This window comes from Pagrus major, chromosome 22 (assembly GCF_040436345.1).
Source record: "Pagrus major chromosome 22, Pma_NU_1.0".
NCBI classification, from domain to species: domain Eukaryota; kingdom Metazoa; phylum Chordata; class Actinopteri; order Spariformes; family Sparidae; genus Pagrus; species Pagrus major.
In genome coordinates, this window is record NC_133236.1 from 783,084 (window position 1) to 804,906 (window position 21,823).

General features: G+C 39.8%; 1 protein-coding gene across 2 annotated transcripts in view; it reads right to left on the reverse strand.

Annotated features, from left to right (window-relative positions):
- Positions 1 to 21,823, reverse strand: part of epha7 (eph receptor A7) — a 95,717-nt gene that overhangs the window by 47,358 nt on the left and 26,536 nt on the right. For both annotated transcript variants that reach the window (XM_073492415.1, XM_073492413.1), the window contains exon 5: positions 14,908 to 15,243. In XM_073492415.1, coding sequence (XP_073348516.1) covers positions 14,908 to 15,243 — 336 coding nt within the window. The remainder of the gene's footprint in view (positions 1 to 14,907; positions 15,244 to 21,823) is intronic.

A 21,823-nucleotide genomic window follows, 5' to 3' on the forward strand; every position in this document is an offset into this window, starting at 1 on the left:
TACAAAGGGACTGAGAGACTATGTAAAAGCTCTTGGCCGTGTTACCTTGTCACAGCATCCCTTACGCCCTCACTAACTTCCTCTAGTCCAGATGTGAAGCCCATCTGCTCCACACCCAATACCAATGTCCTTTTGGATGCTCGGCTGCCATAATCTTTTTACTGTTGTTTTATATCAAATAATTAAAAGCAGCCTACCAGATGGTTGTCACACACTCCCTCTCCTTTGATAACAAAAAGGTTTTGCACTGGTTTAAAGCATCAGAAGTACAGCTGAGGAAGCTAGCAGGTGTGCAGGACTAAACTAAGTCATGGTCGGGCCCTGAAAGAATTCAAGGCGACAGCTTTGGTGGGTCAAAAGGTTGTCCATAATTGCCAGCGGCCTGTTTGAGTGGAGGCAAATGGACTCTGGATTTTTTTTTTCCCCTTTCCTTTTTCCAAAGCCAAAGTGGTCTGCCACAAACTCATTATGATTTCCAAGTGTGATGATCTGAATAAAAGGGGAGGGGGTTGAAGCAGGGGGTTGAAGACATAATTAGTTTTCCTCACTGCAGGAGACAGTGTGCTGATGAGACAATGAAAGACAGAAAAAAGCCGAGCTGTCAATCTAGCCCGATTCTTTCATCTCACAAAGCACCAGTGAGTAATGCTCGCAGACCCCCAAAAAATCCTCACACAACCTGCAACCACAGTGCACAACCATGTTATGCAACGCAAACCTCTGCCAATTCCACAACCATTAACCATTTCTTAGACCTCGGGAAGGAAGAGAACGGGTTCTAGCAAACATATTCCAGGTCATGCTCTGTCAAAGTGCTAGAAATCAATATAAATGTTCAACACTTACTTAATATACCTGACATCATGTTCCATCTTTATGTTTTAATTACTCTGACCATCAAGAATTATTTCCAGAACAAGTTCTTCAAGAAATGTGAAGAATGAGACCCATTAAGCAAGCAGCTCCCTCCTACATACAGCTCTTACTGGAGAAGCCTTTAAGAGCAGCATTTAAGTGATCATGAATCACATGTGAATGAATAATCACATGTAGTGCGCTCTCACACACAAGGATGTAAACTCCTGCTGCCCCATTGCCCATTCTTACATTGTATCTGTGATATGGCCTAGTATCATTTAAAAGCAAATAGGATTTCAAGGATTGCTTCACCCAAAGATACAAATTCAGTTATTATCTACTCACCCCCATGCCGATGGAAAACACTTCACCCCGATGGGTGAAGTGTTAGTCCACAAAATGTCCTAAACAACTGAAGTTGATGGGGACAAAACAACATCCCCAAAATGTCCCCGGAAGCCCAGAAATCAGACATTAGTTACACCCATTTTAAGCCGAGATCTTCATTGTAGCTGCTAAGCTAAAAGCACAATCCCATATGAAGGGTGTAAATAACCTTTCAGACCAGGCAAGTTGTAAGGAGCAATTTTATATTTTTTATTCATTTGTTTTTTTATGTTTTAAAACAAGTCCCCATATACTACAGTTATTTAGGAGAATACTGCAAAACTGTTTTGCTGTGAAACAATGTTTTGTGGACCACGCAACTTCACCCGACTTTCCATCAGCATGGGGGTGAGCAGATATAGACAGAATTTTCATTTTTGGGTGAACTTATCCTTTGAAGTATTAGGATTAGTCCTATTTGCCTGAAATCTTTAATACATCCAGTAGCAAACCACACATTCAGATAATATATTTGTTATCCAGGCCAATACTTCATTGTCCAATCGTTCCAAAACGTGTCTCAGAAGCAAGGTTATGTTATCAATGGCCTCCACCAACTCCTGGGAGTAGTACAGAAAGCAAGAGTGATAACAGCAGAGTTTGTGTCAATGTAATACTGTTCTATAGCACAACAATAAATGATTAACAGGATGAAGGATTTTTATTCCATCTTTCACTTTATTCTAAAATTTTACTTTGATAAATGCAGGCTCAGGCAGATGTGGCTGTTTCCATTGTGAGATAGATGAAATGTTTTTACTCTGGCTAACATGCTAACACTCTGTGGTCTCCAAACAGTCCCTCTGCAACACCAGACAAAATACCATCGCCTACAGGATACAACGATCAAAGTTTAGCTATTGACTGGGGATTGCTGCTGTTCTGTGTGTGTTCTGTGTGTGTTTTGTGTGTGTTTTGTGTGTGTGTGTGTGTGTGTGTGTGTGTGTGTGTGTGTGTGTGTGTGTGTGTGTGTATTTTGTCCAGTAGGGGGAATTCACTGCTATTGGGCACCTACGGCATGCAACCCCGCTTGGCTTTTATTACCCTTGGAAGTCCTTTTAACTCCTTCGGCAGGAAATGAAACACTCGAATGGCTCTATTGCAAAGTGCCCGAGCCATTTGCAGCCAGGGCCGTGACATTCCCGAGCATGTGTTCCATATAAAGAGAGGCTCTGGGAGTCACAGGTGCATGCTGACAGGGTGTGTATGGTATGTGTGCATGTGTGAGTGTGTGTGTGTGTCTGTGTGTGTTGTGTGTATTTGATTGAATGTATATGAGAGTGGAGAGGGAGTGGAAGTGAGTGAGTAGATAAAGAGAGCGAAGGAAAGAAAGTATTTTGGTGTTTACTGAGGCCTTACAGTCACCCGTGGGCAGTAAACAGAGCTGCTGCATTCCAGAGCCAAAGCCAGCTGCCTTCACTGACCGGTCAACGCTTGAAAACACACAGGGCAACTTTAAATATGGAAGCTGAAGTTCACTTTTCAGTTAGAACTTTTCAGGGAGGAAAACAACACAGTTGACTGATTATTTTTCATTGGCTGTAGCACTGCAACCAATATTATCAATACAAAAAAATTACCTGTTGATTACTTGATGATCAACACATTTGAAGGGTTTTCCATTGGCATGGGGGTGAGAAGATAATGAAGATAACTTTTCCTTTAAGGCTGTAGCAGAAACAACCCAGAGTATATTGCCTATGAATTTAAGTTTTCTTTTGTAACTGTTGAAAGAAAAGAATACATTCTTCCTCTTACATAGTGTTGCTTCGATAAGCGATTATTATAGCCCATCCCTGGTTGTTATTTTTGTTTGTTTTTGCACCTGATGCATTTTTCTGATTTATTATGCCTGGCAGCAAAAAAGCTTCTGGCTTCCAACCTCCTTTATTGTTATTATTTTGTTTGTAGAAATGATATTTTCCAGAAATGAAACTTTGTCACAAGCAGTTTAAAAAATCATCTGCATTTAAAGACAGATGATGAATGATGGGGTGTGTTGCTCCGCCACAATGAGGACTTTGTTGCTCAACTCGAGAACAATGTGTGTGTGTGCATGCGTGTGTGTTTTTGTGTGTGTATGTGTGTGTGTCTGTGTGTGCTGGGTGCTTCACAGCACTGTTAAATATGTATATTCTCATCGCATCTCTTTTGTTCTCAGGTCACACTGTTATTTGTCCCACGCTTCATCTGCCGCAGCAGACTGACTACCTTAATTAGTGGCACTCACTGAGAGACATTAATAAGTGTCCAACAAACCTGAGATGGAATATATTAGAGTTCCATTTTTGTCGACAGTGACATTTCTCATCAACTACCCCTCAGGTCTGTAATTTCACTGAGCGACTGCTCTCTGCTCGTGATGTGTCAGCCTGTGGTGGTGGCAGGGAGGCATAGAGGGCTCATGTGCTCATACTTTAATCTGTTCATGGACTATTACATATACATGGAAAAAACAGTCCAAATTTAGAGTGGAACATGTATCAGTCCATTGCTCTTTTATCAAGGTCAATTGATGCCTCTTTACAAAAGCAAGCTCATTTTAAAAAACACTGGTTGGTTCATCCAAATTACATGAAAAAGCAGTTTATTCAAATATTTTGTTTTATTTTTCCAGGTCTTAAGATTCTATTTATTTACTTCAATTATTCACTTACTTAAATTTAATACGTTAAAGAGGTCTTCTTATTGAGATCGGTATGTCTTATGTATGAAGATGAAAATATTATTTTAAAGCTTAGAAATACATGTGGATAATTCACTGATACACTTAATTTTTTTCCTTAATTGTGAAAATGTATAAGTGTGACTGCAAAATATATTACAGATGTGATTACAGAAATCAAAGTACAACCTTTTATAATGCTCCAATGAAATAAGAGAAAGTAACATGATATATTGTTATTGTTGGAGCTCGTTCCATTTGTATGCAGCACAGCATCTGAACACACTTTTGCCAAGTTCAGTGTGAACAGGAGGTACAACTAAAGTTAAAATGCTCTGTGACATTGTGATTACTGTATTTAATTTCTACTAGAAGCAGAGGTAACTTGGTAGTGCCGTAATAGAGCCTTAGAAATAAACAACATACTTTGCCATTCCCTTGTTTGTTTAAGTTTGTTAAATTTGTCAAAGATATCTCAGATACATTTCTACTTTCACCTCTATACAATACAGGCGAATGGAATTTTGTTTGTGGTCATCTAAGCTGTGAAAAATTACATCTTATTTTTCCAGAAACAGTGTCTCTTGTCTCTTCCTGGTAACTTGACCAACAGTTGCCCCCTTTTGTGGTTGGAATTTCCAGGAAACTGCAAAACCTTTCATAGCTAAAGGCTCAATTCTGACATTTAAATGCCATTATTATTTTACAATAGATACCAGTAATTTGAAGAGGAATTGTCGTTCCACTAAAATGTAATACCACATACAGTATTACAAGGGTATGACGACTAATTGAATCTTTCACAGCTTTGTCTTCTGTGTTCAGCTCTTTGCTGCCAGTTAAAGGAAAAAAAGATGAAAACTATGTTTGATGAAATAATTATCCCCATATTAAGTCATAATGAGATAAAAATCATAATTATGGAATTGAAAGTCAAAATTATGAGATAAAAAGTTGACATTATGAGATACAACTCATAATTATGGGATAAAAAGTCATACTTACAAGATAAAGAGTTAAAAAACTGAGATATAAATTTATCTCAGAATTTGCAACTTTTAGTCTCAAAATTTTGCCTTTATATCCCATAATAATGATTTACCATGGTATTCTTGTTATTCATTTATTTATTTATTTATTTATTAATTTATTTTAATCAAGGCTGACTTAAGTTTTGTTTTTCTTTAGCAGAAATGGGCCTCCATAGTTCTGAGTAGCATTCTGATTGAGTTTATTTCACCACTGTGTAAAGACAGATTTGGCCTTGCCGACACTGATTTGACACTGATTTGTGCTTTGCACATGTAATTCTGGTTCATCATTTCATCCAGAGTGACTGCTAGAGACAGAATGGATGTCTTGCTTTCAGACAAATCAACAGAAAGATCTGTGAGGTGAACTTGCAACCTTCACCTCATCGGACTGTCACTCTGACCATTCAGCCAGCCTGTCGCCAACATGTAAACATGCAGCGGAGTCTAGTCAAATACTTCAGTGCCTGAGCTTCCTGCAGAGACATCCTTATTTATTTACACAAGGGTTTATGATATCACGAAATACACACACACAAATGTAATATCCCCCAAACGTTGATAAGTGCAACAATGCTCAGGGAAACTTGTTTAGTGGCCAACTTCTGCAGAAAATGAGTTGTCAAATGTCTCGGCTGATAAATGAGAGCGGCTGACATCCATGAAGGAAACAGAAGTGATTTTAGGAAGGTAAAGGTCCGACTGAGAAGCTGAGTTTCTATGTGGAAGGTAAACACCAGACTGACTGCCAGAAAAAACAAAAAAACAAAACAAAAAAAAAACATTGCCTCAATCTCTTTCTGCTGCCTCGCAGAGGTCTGAATAATTAAAGACGTGTGTGAGCCTGCTCCAGGGGAACACAGCCTATAGGATAAAGTTGAACGTGAATCAGCGCTCCCTTTTCAACTTCCACATATTCCCAGATGAGCCCCAAACATCAGAATGTTGCAACTTTTCAGACAGTTTTCAGAATGAAATAATATCGCTCTCTGCAAATGTTCCAAATTAATAACACTGCATCCAAACACAAACAAACAGGGTGGGAGACAGAGCTTCTGTGGAAACAAACACAAATTATCCACATAAAATACAAAGAGTCACAGAAAATTAATGAAGAGATGCTGGGGTTGCAATCATAATAATAACGGTAAAACTACGTACGTACTAAGTACTACTACTACTGTTAAATAAATCTGTTGAGGTACAGTAAATTTATAGTTGGACTACGAAACTTTATAACCTGGATTCATCAAGTTCTTTGATGTGATTTTAATGTCAGTTTGAACTCTTTCTCTCCTTTAAACATGAGATCTGAGTGAGTATTTCAGTACCAGTAGAACACCAGTACAACCACCTTTCTTCAGCTGTTGGAACAAAGGAACAAAGATCTACAGCTATTTCTTTGCATGTGAGTGTTTCAACTGCACGTCTTCAATCTTAAGACAGTTTTTGCTGATGTCTTGCTTTTCATTTGGTCCACAACTGGATGCTGACTCCCTTTTTTCTGATTCTCTGGAATATTTAGTTACATGATGCAGGCTCTAGTACAGAGCTGTGGCAGACAGCTACATGCCTGTGATCTACATTAACGCACTATACCTATTATATATGCTTTATATCCCTTTAATGCTTGATTTATTAAATCACAAAGTAATTTTGTGTTTATTTTAACTCTTCAACAAGTAAAAACATTTTTTTCAATTATAGTTATTTTGAAGGAGTTAGGTAAAGGGTATATTCTGCCTCTTGGTAGCATATTTAGATAAAATGGTCATATTTTGATCAAGACACTATAATCTTGCTATTTAAATAAACGTTTTTTTTTTTTTTAAAGTACTTCTTTTATGGTTGAAAATATGTTTTACCTGTCTGGTTTTTTGGGACTAAAAGGATTTATTCCAGAGGCATCTCCTCTTCCCTCCACAATTTTGAATTTATGATGGCACAAAATTTCAAACATATCCATGTTTGACCCATACACTCAATACTGGGCTTTTATTACATTCACCAACCAGAGGCCAAACTATCAATTTTGCAAACAAGATTTTTGTGTGTATGTGCGTGCGTGTTTTTGTGTGTGTATAGGTGTGTGTGTGTCAGCCTCCTCCCCCCATCCATGTCATGGATTTTCTTGAAAAAATAATGTGATTAACTTAATTAATTTCACGAGATTTTAGTTGTACTCAACGCAACAACAGGCGTTGAGGCCCAAATTCATAACTAAGAAAGTATTTGGAGTACAGCTGTAGGATTTTAACATAGAAGACATAAAAATGGTCAAGTATAACTGATAGGCATGGAATTACTTTACATGTTTCTTATTGTCAACAGCTCCGCATTATAAAACCCAAATCAATAATTTTTCAATCTGTCTCTCAATACTTTCTGACTTCCTTAACGTGTGGGTGAATTTACTATTTTTAGTGGCAGAATGATACACATTTGACGTTCTTCTGAGTATTTATGACAGCAGGATGTGTCTGTGAGATTGAGTTAAAATAAACTGTGTATTCATGGTGATGAAGGAACATGTCACTCAGTACAGTTGATGTCTTTTAGTTTTTTAACAATAAGCTAAATAAGTTTTTAAACAACCATGGCACAGAGGAAGATGTATGCACACAAATATGTGCTAGGATGCATTGATTGTTGATTTAGGTCTTTTCATACAACCTGTCGATAAGAAGAAAATTACAGATGCTGAATATCGACACAGTATATCGGCCATTTGCAGCTATCAGCCCTCTAACGCCAGGTTCAGACAGGACGCGGAAGTGCCGTGAAGCGCCGTGAAGCGCCGCACACGGAAATTCTCGCGCAAGCCACAGTCCTGTTCACACCAGACGCAAATTTCTCCGCGCCGGTCGGCAAACAGCTCTGCTCCTCGGCTGTTCTGTAGTCGCACTTGGAGCTGTTTTTTCACTACGGGTAAGTAAATAACCGCACAAAATTATAACGCCATGTTTTCCTGACAACTGTAAATGTATGTCCACTTCATAGTAATGAGTATTTTTCTGTCAATCGGGGTGTTGAAAATAGTTTTATTTCAAAATTTATTTTGAAAATCGACCGGATTCTCTCGTTGTTGCTTTGTTTGACTTCCTGCCTGGTTTGACACATTCGGTCGCGGCACGCGGAGAAATTAGACCAGACGCCAAAACGAGGAGCAGAGCGCCGCGACGCTTCCTATGTGAACGACACCATTGGTTAACATGGGTGGCGAAAACGAAAATGGCTCCGCTCCTCGGCGCTTCGCAGCTAATCGCGGCGCTTCCGCGTCCTGTCTGAACCCAGCTTAATCCTGTAGCCTACTAGAGAAGGCCTATTCTCAACTACAGCCCTGCATGCAGTCTGCCTGTGTCCTTTCCAAGGCAGTGAAACAGCCTGTTCCTCTGACAGGCTTCCTGCACCAAGAGAAAGGACTGTCCAATGGCTGCGATAGGGACCAAGTGAAGGGGAAAGAGGCAACGCCAGCTTCTATGAGGGAGGGCTCATTCAAGCAGGGCAGATTCGGGGGGATTTAGGGAGCTCGTCTGCCAGCAATAAAAGGCTGAAACAGGATACTTGGTGAGATTAATTACCTAGATAGGCCACGATAATGCCATTTAAATGGGAAAGTAATTAAAGTGCACCTTCCATGAAAATTATTCATTGCTGACGGATTGGGTGACAGACAAATCAGGAGGCATTTACAGAAAAGCTACAGGTTAAGTGCTCCGAGCTGCTGCTCTGAGACCACCACAGTTTTATTGCAGCTGTTGAATCTTACTGCTTTGCCCAGCTCTCATCAAATTACTGCGAGCATGTGGAGCGGGGGGGCGGTGAAAAGAATGGGCTCCCAGGTAACGTAAAACCGGGGACAAATGCTACAAAGGAGGATCCGCTTAACTAGAAAATTACACTGGCTGGCACTGGTCAGTGGGGACTGCTCAGAATCAATCAATCCTTCTGTTTAAGGCCACCATGGCAGATTAGAACACAAAAAGGGATAAATCAATGCCCTTATTGTTCCCCAAGTGTTACTTTCACAAATGCACCGAACAATTTCCATTTAGGGGTTATAAAGTGTCAATAAAGTGGCCATATTGATTACCACTGAGGAGCTGGGGTATCACTTTGCACCCCTGAACATTTAATATTTTAATGATCATCTTTTTCATAGAGGTAAAATATGATCAAACTCAAAGCTATCTTCCTTCCTTTCACTAAACTGCTGGAGGACAGTGAAGCAACCAAACAAAATGGGAATATTTGATTCTCACACAATGCAAGGGCACCAAGGCTTTTCAGATCAAAGTGAGATGCTTAGCTTACATTCTTATGCGCCTCTTCTTTTTCCTTTTGCATTGAGATACTGTACTGAAGGGAATAGCCTGTTGTTATCTTTGAATGTTTAAGTAGGTTTGTACTTGAGGGGCACTGAAACATCATCCTACATTCACACAGTGTTGCACAACAAATGAAGCGAAGAATGGCTAAAAATAAATACCAAAGATAACTATGTTGGCTGATTTTGAAAATATGTGAGAACTGTATCTTACACAAAGCCTTCAAATGTAATATAATGACTCCTATCTTATCATGTGTGTATAGTCATGCACGTTTTGGAATGACAGCCATGGAATTCTTGGCATTCAGAGACAATCTAGTCAAACTGAGTCAAAACTATGTGGACATTCAACTCATTGTGTCCACAAGATGGTGTTTTTCCATGTTGGTTTCATGTCTGAATAAGTACCCAAGTAACTGTTTTACAGACAAGTCATGACGGCAACCTTAAGGGACCATTGTGTAGAATTTAGGAGGACCTGCTGGCAGAAATGCAATATAACATTCATCATGATTGGTCATCAGTGTATAGTTCAACACATCCTCATACATAAATGACTGAATAGGCTGATTGCAAATGACAACATATATCACCATTCCCATAACAGCTTAATTGTTGCAGTGTACCAACGACAAGCGTAACGGACAGCCGTCGAACCATCACAGTTTGGTTAGGTCTAGGCACAAAACTACTTAGTTAGGTTTACGAAAACATCATGGTTTCAGTTAAAATAACTACATTATGTAACTCAAAGTTATGTTACGTTGCATTGTGTTGCGTAACGTAAAATGACTTAAGGTTTCACACTGGACACAAAGGACAGTTTTTTGGGTGAAAGTTGTGTGTTTCTGGACCCATTCATCCACCCGAACTCCTCCCTATGCTGACTCATTGCTTTTTATACCACTTTGCCTGACTTCCTCCTTCGCTACTGTAATAATAACTACAGCCACTAGAGGTCGACGTAATAACGTAAAATGGCTTTATAACATAAACTTCACTGTGAAAGAAATAATTATAAATTATCCCAAGCATCTCCTTTTCTGCATTATAATCTAAATTAAAAGAAATTGTTTTCATATTGCCGCATTTTGTATACACCCATACTGACATATCTGTGATAGGCCAATATCAATCAATAATATCGGCCAACTAATTTATCAGTCGAGCTCTAGTTTGTATAGTAGCCCTGAACAGACAAACCAAACACTGGCTCTAGAGAGGGCAGTATGCGTTTTTCGTGGCCACCGTAGGTTTCCCTACATGTTTCGAAAGGGAGGGGTGAGGGGAGAGGTGATGAATTGGTTGCAATCTACACGCTCACCATAAGATGCCACTAAATCCTACACACTGGTCCTTTAAAATATGCAGGGTGCCAAAGGGAAGGGTGTGGTTGGTTGTAGCGATAGTGTAAGAATTTTTTGAATTTGTGAGGGGGCCATGTTGCAGCTAAAACAGGGTATTAAGTTGTCCTTTAAGGCTTCACTGGCAAATCCATTTCATAATCCAACATTGATGCGGCCTGTGAGATATGATAAAAGACTCCTCTATGCTCCCTCTTGTGTAATAGGTTCAAAATGTTGTGAGAGCATTGTGGTTCTTTCTATAAATGTCCTGCAATGATGAAAATGTTGTTATTGGAAACCTTGTCAATATTTTAACAGAGAGATATAGTCAGCAATGTTACATATTCCATGTGTCGAAAGGGCTTTACACAAACACAGATGTAAGATTTGAAACAACGTCTTTATCTATTCAGAGGTTTTGGAATGACGGCCGTGGCATTCTGAGGCATTGCTAGTCAAACTCACCACAGTCTAAATAATGCATCCGCCTAAGTCACACCCCCTGTTTTCTGCTCTGACTCACCCATGGAGCCTGTGAATACTTGAGCACAGCTCAACTATTATAAAAGTTGCTATCTGAGAGTAACAGCTTTGTGCTGCTGGCTAACACAAGCAGTCAACATTACAATTACAATTTCCACTAGCTCCACCTTTTACTCATTTTATTGTTTATACCTCTTACTGATCGCACCAAAACCCCATTTCGATGGTCTCAAGCTGAATGTGTACACACACACACACACACACACACACACACACACACACACACACAGGTCCTGTAGTCTTTCCCATAACTAATTTCAAATCCTATTTCTGTGCCCTTCTCCACAGTGATTTTTCTGGCTCAGAGATGTGAACATCCGCTTGAATAAATATTAATGGTTATTCTATGAGCAGTGCCCACTCACAAGTGTGCTGGAAGAACAAAAGGCCTTGTTTACAAGTGTGCTTGAGGAAAGCTAAGGCACGGAGGGCCTCCTAGGGCCTCCAAGGGCGGTTCTGTGACGCTGTTGACTTACAATGGAGTGCTGATTGAAACACACCCTTAACTTCCAGCATACAGCTAAGGTGAAGGCGGCGAAAATCCTCAACATGACGAAATTTCTATTCAACGGCTGCAAGGATGGAGCTGGAGAAATCAAGCTTAGGAACTCGCAGCCTCTACTTAAACTCATTTAAGACAGAGCTGAGAGGTAATTAGGTTTCTGGGAACAATAAGCACTCAGCACCTTGTGTAGTTCCAGCCTTGCTTCAGACATTTCCTTTGGTGTAATTAGGGGAGGTGTGAATTCCTCATCAGATGGATCACCATCTGCATTCACACACTGCGTGTTCATTCCCCGAGTCCCCAGCTCAGAGCCTATGTTCATCCTGATTATCATGCAGGAGGTCGACATGGGAAGGGATGGAGGAGAGGGCTTCCCTTTTTTAAGGTTCTTTCAGTGCTACAGTGCTGCAGCACCTCACCACACAAAGGTTAATCAATTCTGAATGATGAGCCATAAAAGCTTAAATAATGCAGTCATTCTCTAATGAGTGGTCCTGCATGCTTGCTCAGGAAGGACCGATTGTTTTAGGAAGCTCCGATGTTCCAATTACAAGGCGCTCAAGCATTCCCTAACTGCCCAGAGAGCGCTGGACACAGTGAGGGTCCAGTGAGCAGGACATTGAGCCCCACAGCAAATGGGAAACAAGAGAGACCCATCACTGACCATCAATATAAACCTTATTCTGACTATTGAGTGGCACATCAGCCGAAACCTAGAGAGTACAACATTATCTGTATCTGTATCTGTGCTCGGAGTGGGCGGGGCTTAACCAGTAATTGGGTTGTGCTTAAAAAAAAAGTTTTTTAAAAATTTGAATTGATAAACATCAGTCAGCTAGGATTTTCCTTCATCAGGAGTACAGATATTGACATATTTAACGAAGAGGATAAGTGAAAAGTACATTATCTGATACTCATTTTTGTCAAGTACTGGCTCATCCCTACTGGTGAGTGTTGACTGTAGTTTCACGGTGAATTCTGTTAGATACAGCTTAAAAGTTCCACAAAAAGCTTAAGATTTTTTTGTCACATGTAACAAAGTAGTTTTTGTCCCTAATTGAAACCAAACTGGCCAGGAAAGAGTCATATAGGTAAAGGCAATTAGACATGATGTTTTGTGGGACTTATCCTGCACCATAGATAGAAATTGATTTTAGTCCACATTTCATAAAGCAACCATAACAAATGTGTGACTATTTCTCTGCACATTTGATGTATTCGTTTCATTGCTTCAGTAATTTCAGCATTCAGATAAAGTTATTATTCTGTCCCAGAGCTGCCCTACCATTAAACAGATGGAGTGGGTCAACCTGCCTTAAAGAGCCGCTGAAGGAATTTGATTAGTCTGGGTTTCAAAGAGGTATTTTAGTATTACATCATGGTCTGTAATCTTTCAAAGACTAGTCCATCCTGATACCCCACAACCGTGAAATCAAGGCATCTTTGTAATTATTGAAATAAAATGTAACAAATGTAGAGATATTGGTGATGGATACAAACTATAAGATATCCACACTAAATGGAATTCATCCAAAAAATTATCTGCAACCTGATCCATCTGGGCCAATTCTACTGATTATAGTGTTATCACATGTTAAATGGTGCCACTTACTCGAAATAATAAACATGACACCATCTTGGCCAAGCACGCCACTCTCTTTCACAATCGCTAATGGCAAAATATTCCACCGGGTTAACTGAGTAATTGTCTGTTGTCAACATGCCACGTATAATTATGAGCGACTCTAAAAGAGCATGTGTTAATTGTTTTTCCGGGTTTTTCCTGCAGGTCGTCCTCTTCCCACCATCCCCGTGTCCTTGGCCTGACAACCCCTCGGCACATTCCAGCGCGTGTCTCTGTCACAAACCCAGCATCACGAAATACATCATCCCCAACACTACATCCTGCACACATCCATTCAATTCAATGCCTCTCTCTCTCTCTCTCTCTCTCTCTCTCTCTCTCTAACCCTAACCCAATAGAGAGGTATGTTTCTATGTGACTGACTAAACCACTATGAAGATGATGTAAAAGTAGCAGGACATGACTGGCCATCACAAGGCAGAGGGCAGGTGTAGTTTTCCAGAGAGAGAGGTAATACACCCAGCTATATCCAGCAGCCTTCTTTGAATCACCATAGTCAGAACACTCTTTTGGGCCAACTGTATTTCATGGATGCTCAAGCATGAAAGAGGAATCTTGTTGGGTGGATCCATAGAAATAATGAATAAAAAAGGCTTCAGAGTTTGTCACTGCAAAATACAGCATTTTAATTATGGTTGATTCCCTTGAGACTAAGCTGCAAATACAGTACTAGCTCTTTAGGTACCACTGGGAGTCTGCATCATTGCTAAGCTAATAATGTTTGCCACTATGGTGCTGATATACACATTAAATTAATCTAAGTAATATGCATACTGGATATATTATGGATCATATCCGACTATGGTCATTAATGCTAATGGAAAATCATTACCGCAGTTTGCATATGAGAGGGTTTCAAAATTAAACTGCCAATCGCCATGTTCCTAATGTCTAATGCTCTCTCAACTGGAGCAAAGGGGGATAGACTGGGGCTGTGCATAGACTGGTGTGAGCTCAGCTTTTAAAAAACAGGTTCATTTATGGAAATAGAAATAGAACATATTCACTTTCTGCCAAAGATTCAACCCCATGACCTGTGGGCATTAAGTGTTACATAAGTACAAATCTAATAATATGGTTAGACTAGCTTTGAAAATGCTAATACTTCTAAGGACTGCTAATTAATATATTGTAACTTGTATGTTCAATTATTAAATAGAAATGGAAAAAAAACTAATATTTTGCTCTGTTAAATGCTGCTCACAGTTAAGCATCCGGCTCGAGCAGTGCTTGTCACCGTTAGCATGTTTCTGTCAGTGGTATCTATTAGATCTAAACAAACAAAATACAAAGTGTTACCAAGTGAGCGTTAGAGGTGCTGCTATATTTCTGAACATAAAAAATAGCAAGGAATGTTGTTTCCTCCTGCTCCCAATCTTTATGCTATCGTAGGCTGTATTTCCCAAAATGTTAGACACACTATTTTTTTTTAAAGAAATTTGCAAACATCCAGAATAGTTCAGAAGATGTAATTTCCCCTCCCATAGCAAGTCAACCAAAAAGCACTTTTACCTCACAAAAGAACATTGTAGAGAAACTTTCCAAATGTAAATCAAAATTATCATCTATTATAAGTGTTTGATGTAGGAGTCCTTACCTGCTTGACCAGTAGCGATGCTAACCGCGGCAAACAGCCTCTGTGTGCGGCTCAGGTCTGACACCCCATTGACAGCCTCCACCTCGAAAGTGTAGTTGGCGTGGGCCAGCAGGTCCATGATCGTCACGTAAGTGTCCACTAATCCTGACTGTGCGGGAGAGTATCCCACATTGGGCCCACATGGAACACACTCTTCGGGTTCCCAGCTGCAACGCCTGCATATAACCCTGTAGGTGACATCGTTGCGGCCACCCGTGTCAGCTGGCGGGCTCCATTCCAGGCTAACAGTGGTCTGGTTGATGTTGTAGACCAGGTTCTGCGGCGCTGAGGGAGGTCCTGTCAGAGGTGGACAAGTAGGAAGCCAGAATTAAATAACTGGGTGCCAAGGAAAGTGACAGCCAAGGGTGTGCATTGACTGGATCTGTGCTTTCACTGTTCTCTCAGAGAAAAAAACACTATAGGACATGCCAGCTCCAGCCCTAGAGCCAAGCACTCACACTCAATTATAATAAGACTCAGAAAAAAAGTACAGGTACACTGAAAGGAAGTGAGCTCTGGCAGGCACCAAGGTCAGTCTTAGAAGGCTGTGAAATCAAGGAGTATAGCCCAGAGTTTCAAAGGGAGGATGATTTCATGCAACACTGTTTTTATGTCACTGTTTTTATGAATTACCAGGACAGCGCACTCTTCTAACCCACCTATTAACCCTCAATGCTCCATCACCATCCTTTACACTATGAAAAACATTTGATTACGAGATTTTACAGTGTTGGGGTTTTTTAGTTACCACATTCAAAAACATTAAAGAACTTCTAAAAATGATGAGTTATCCCAGCGTGCACTGCATTTGGCTTAAAATTATTTAGAAAATCTTCTTTTTTCATTGCTTTATTTTATGTATCAAAGCACTTCAAGCGCAGATTTAATGATTATGCATTCGCACTTATCCTGACTTAAATTAGCTACTAGCAGTAAGAGGTGTGATAACATGGCAGGGTGGCAAATTAATGATCAGATCTGAAACAAAAAAAAAAAACTAAAAATGAAGGCTTATTGGAATCTATTTTAAATGTAAGTTGACAGTAGCTGACCTCAATTTTCTTACGTTTCGTAAACTTATTCACAAAGCTTATTTCAACTCTTCTTATGGCCACTTGAGGGAGAAAAAAAAAATAGTAAATGATGGCCATGACAAATTTGCTAGCACATTTTTGCCTGTGGACAGATTTAGTTGACACAGCACAGACACCACATTTGATTCTGACTTGTGTTTTGCACCACCTGATGAAGGAAGTCCAACACTTCCGTTCGTGCAAGATTTTTTTGGCCTCCACCCACTCCTGAAATAAATATCTGGCTATTTAGCTGCTAAATGCTAATCTATGTTCATCAGCTAGTTACTATTTCCATTCATCTGCTGCGGTTGAAAAAAGAGGCTGATGAGAGCGAGAGAGTGAACCAAAACAGGAAAGTTTATTGACGTAAAAAAAAAAAAAACAATTAGCTGATAGATGCTAAAAAACAGATTATGCAAATTCACTTTTGGTTTCCTACCATGAGAGACCCTTTTGAAATTAAACATGGTCATGTAATCCCTTGTTAATATAAAAATAAACACCAGTGCAGCATTAAGGCAGCCTGCTTCTTTTTATTTGAATTTTAAACCAACCTGATGCCTTTTAACAGTGTACTCATGCATGCAAACATGGCTGGTGATTCATCCAGATGGACTAAGGGCTTTGTTTACATAACGATTGTTAACAGCATAAAATCTGCAGCTGCTATGGAAATGATTCAAACCTGGTTACATAGTTAGCTTAGCAGGGAATCAGAAACCACAGACAGCCACTCTCTAAGGTTTCCTGTTCTCAGAAGATATACAACAACCAGCTGGAGACAGCGGCTTTACTGGGTTTCCCTGGAAAGGTATATCATTTAGACAGCAGGACACTTAAAGTTAATGCCCTCCAAAAAAAAGACTCACCCACAGAATTTATGAACAAGATTTAAACCTGGATTATCACCGTCCTGTAACTGCCATATACAATTTCACTTGACATACAATAACAACTAGCTCCATGTCATCAACAGTGCACAGGACCACAGACCGTTTGCCAGTAAACGTTCACGTAATGGCAAAGAGATTAGCTCATCTCGTAAAACAATGAATAACAAATTACTGCTTTCATCTTTCAAATTCCAGGCTGTTGGCTTTTATGGCCCAGATGTAGATATAAATAAACTCCCCCTAATGCAGTAAAGATTATATGACTTGTATTCTTTGTTTATGGATGTGTTTTAAAACATCTTCATTTTGCTTTCAGCTAAATTTAAACGGTCCTTTTTTTCTCAAGAAATATTCTTTGAGGGAATCTCGGGGAGAGACCTCTCAACTCATTAAATTTGTCACATTAACTAACAAAATAGGTCATGCATATGCATAGAGCCAAAACTGCAATCACAATATTCGGGCTCATTAATACAGCACTTAGTTGTTTTTCCCTGTTCCACCCATTAGAACCGAGGGCTCAATGGAGACATCCATATTCATGATTATCGGGGAAGATAAGAGACAGACTGTGGACTGGCAAGATGAAAGAGCCACCTGTGGCAGGTGAAGTGGAGACGAGTGACTGCTGATAGCGCCACTCGACTCCAGCCTTGGCACTGACACTCGACCCACACTCTCAATCTTCATCGCAGACAAAGGGAAGGTGTGCCTTGGCACATACGCACAACAACACCCACGCACATGTGCACACATCACCCCCAGCTCCCATCTGACCCTCTGAGATCTTTTATTCTAGCATTTCCTTGGCGACGGTAAGTGATGATAACATCTCATTTTGCTTGTGCTACTCTCATTGGGTCTCAGGTGCCACAGATCAAAGCGGTGATTTCTCAACAATTAGACTGGCCCTAGATCTGTGTGACCTTTGTGTTTTGTCATTACCCTGCAAGCTTTGTCTTTCTTCCAGAAGAGACCTCAGTCTGCTTTAGACAAAGTGCGTATTGGCTCATACTGACAGTGATAGTATGCAAACCACGGATATGTTGAAACTTTACGTTTCCTTGAGTTTCATTTTATTTTTTTTATTGTGACAATGCTGTCCCTATGCTCTGGTTAGGTTTAGGCACAAAGAACACTTGGTTATGGTAAGAAAAAGATCATGTTTTGGCCAAAAATACCTGCTTTGGTTGCCAGAAAGGCTGAAGGATGTCACAATGTTCTCACTAAAAATATCCAGCAGTTTCCCACTTACAGATGTTAAAACGCAGTCTCAAACTGTGGTCAATGGCTTGGCAGCCCTCTTGCCTAGCTGTAACTCTACCACCATTCCCTCCACCTCTGGACATGAAAGTAAGCTCATACACAGTACATGCAATGTGAATGTGATATGACACATATTGTAAGAAAGTTAATATGGTACGTTTGACACGTACAAATTTGCATGTTTGCAGAAATGTTAACTGCCAACATTTTATTCTGCTGACTGGGCTGCTGAAACAGAACTGGGCCTTGGTTCAACAAGTTCGCAAACCTTTTTCTACCGGACAAGCCAATGTGTGCATACCTGCGAAAGTAGGCAGAGTTTGAGCTTCTCACAAGCTTTCTTTCCTTTTTGTCTTGTTACATATGTACACTGCCATGCATGCTTTTGAGGAAAGACTGATTTGTCACATGAAGACTTCAAAGACATGCAAAAGACAAATCATTATTTGAGAGTTCTTGGAGAGAGATGAAGGCAGAGGTGAAGGCTATGTAACCTTCTCAGTGTGGCCACTTAGAAAAGGTATCCACATTTTTACCTTAAGATGTGGTGACACATCATATGACCCAGTTTGTTTGAAGCATACTGAACCTGTCTCCTCTTTCTTCTTCTTCTGCTCTGGCGTCACTTTGTTTTGCTGAATATGTTCTGTCTGGACTCAGGAATATGAAACTCTTCTGCCCCCACTTCAGCTACAGCACAGATTTACGCCACATCCTGAGCCCTCTGCTGTCTGTCTGCTCATCCTTATAGCTCAAGGGCTTGTCGTTCTCCCTCTTCTTTTTACTCCTTTTTTCTGTCCCTCACACCCCCACTCTGTCTTATCTTTTCGTGTTCTCTCCTCTCACCCCTCCTCCCAGTCAAGTTTCATTTCACGGATTAGCCTGCCAGAGCCCCCACAGCCTGAAATGTCTCAATCACTTGCTAGCTTCCCTCCAACACTGCCACTGTGACCAAGCATGAGTGTATGTGTGTGTGTGAGAGAGACAGAGAGGGTATTCTTGTTTTTGAGCATAAATATGGAATAAGTGCATGCACAGTTTATGTTTCCTGCTACATCATTTGCAATGCTAACATGGAACAGATTTTAAAGAAGAACCTGTGAATGTGTGGAATAATTAAAGAACTCCCATGTGCAACAGTGGTGAGAACAGCCTTCAGCTACATATAAGTATCCACTACACCTAATAATCTACCATATAGAATACATAGTAACTGATCATTTTTAGGTCATGTTTCAAAGCCCATCTCCACTTTGTGCAGAGTTGTGAGACCTGAGCAAATCCAAGCTTAGGAGAGAAGAATCCGGTGCTTATCGGCCTTGAGAAGCGCTCCGGGCTGCCTTAACCCTCCATAGCCTATTAGCTGGCTGTGCTCTAATTGGGGAGCTGTGGGGAGAGGGGCGGCAGGGGTGAGTGGTATTCAAATCACCCATGAGGTAATCCTCACTCTACAAATGTGTGTTGTGACCCCGTGACCTAGCCTCTAATGATGTGGCTGCAGCAGACCTGTATGAGGGAAGCCATGCAGAAGAGAAGTGCTTGAAGAAGAGGTTTTTCAGCTGAAGGGCTTCCCAGTGCTGCCTTGGTGCTACACTGAATTCAATATCTGTCATAACTTGGCATGTCTTGAGACAATACGTCTTAGAACAATGGCCTAATCCATTGTGAGTGGATAAATCGTGAGTATGATGTCTTTATACAAACTATTAGATGTCCTTACATGTGGTGTTTTGTGATTTTTGTTGTGAGTAGCTGCAATACAGATTTGCATGGTCTCCTCTAATTACAATGTGAAGAAAACAGCATGCAGCAATTTTACATAGAATTTACATGTGCATGACCAGGACGGGGACAGAGGCTTCGTGTTGTGAACAGTATCATTTCCAATTTTTGCTTACAAAAAATGACAGCACAGCATTCACATCTGGTCATTTTGTGTGCTTTAAGGATTGTTTTGGATTATTACAACTTGGGTGTTTTATTTCAGAATTCCACTGATATGTCAGCATTTGACTCACTTAAGCAAATGATAATCAGGGATGAATGGATCACCAATTGGGCAAAGCAAGTGACTGCCCAGAGGTCAAAGACCGTTAAAGGTGCACTATGTAGTTTTGAGGAACATATTTTGACTCAATGACTGATTTTTTTTTATGTCTAAACAAACTAAATAAACAAACTCTCTTCATTTTCATAACTGAATAAACAAACTGAACTTAAAGGACGACACAGTTTCAAACTGTTTTATTTTGTTTATATTTGCTGGACCCCGCCACCTTCCTAGGGATCTTTTTTTTCTGAGAACAGCTTGTTTATTCAATTAGGGAAAAAATATTTATTTCTTTGTATTATTACCTCATTAATATTGTAAATTCTGAGTTTGTATCTCTTCTCCAAAACTACATAGTGCCCCTTTAAGACCCAAAAGGCTCCTACTTTAACAACAAGTACTTTGTGATAATTTGATAAATTGCTAATTTCCTTGGTTCACTAACGCTAAGAAACTAAAATGGTAAAGGCATATGGAGGACTGAAACTGCCACAATCCAAAATAACTAAAGAAATAAATAAATGACTTAAAAAATAAATTAATATGCAATTATGTGAACCAAAAATAATTTTAAATAAAGATAAAGGCATAAATGTGGCATAAATTGATATTATTATTTAATTTGCCTCTGTATTTATTTCCCTTTGTATTAATTAGCTACCCTATTTATGTACTTTCAAATGTAATTTTCCATTATCTTTCTATAAATATTATCAAAATAAATGAGTTTAAAAATTAATACATGAATAGATAAAATGTAAGATTGAATAGGATGACATATAAATGAATTACTGCCTATGTTTGTTTTAAATATTAATTTATTATTAGTTTTTAGTGCATTCATTTCATTAATAATTAATTAATGAATTCATATTTTTTTTAATTTTAGCAGTTTCAGTCCTGCATATGGACAAACCTGCATTTTTAGCTAAATCATACTTATTACAATAACCTATATTATACTCTTTGCATTTTATCTACATGTGCTTGATGTTCCGTATTTTGTCAAACTCTAGATATAGGATCTTAACAAATGAAATTGATTAAAATGATGTTGCCTTCAATCAAAATATAACAAAACTAGAATTCCTGGTCTGTGCTTCAGTCTGTCCCTACATTCTGCAGCTCTTTCACAGTCCCCTAGCAACTCGAGGAGGACGGACCCTCTGACGGACATCAACTTGTTGAGGTGGCACATTTTTAAGGGGGGCGGCGGGGACTGGGAGGAGAAGACGACCGCTCACAACTGCCCTTTTCAGCCCCTAGCTTGCACCAGCACTGCACACAGCTGTTGTGTGATTGATGCCCACTCCCCAACCTGTCAGCAACTCCAGTCTGTGACCTGCCTCTGGAGAAAATGCCTCCCATGGCCGTCCACATAATCTCATATTCTCACAACTTTGCATATGAATGGCATGGACAAACATTCACCAAACAAAATCATTTTTCCTCCCTCACCCTCTCAACACTTACCACATGGGAAACAATGTATTGGAGCTATGTTTTTGCAACTTCTTCCCTCATCTTTATTCAGGGTGGATTTGGCTTTTCATGTCCCCACATTACATCTTCATCTCATTTCCTCTCAAATC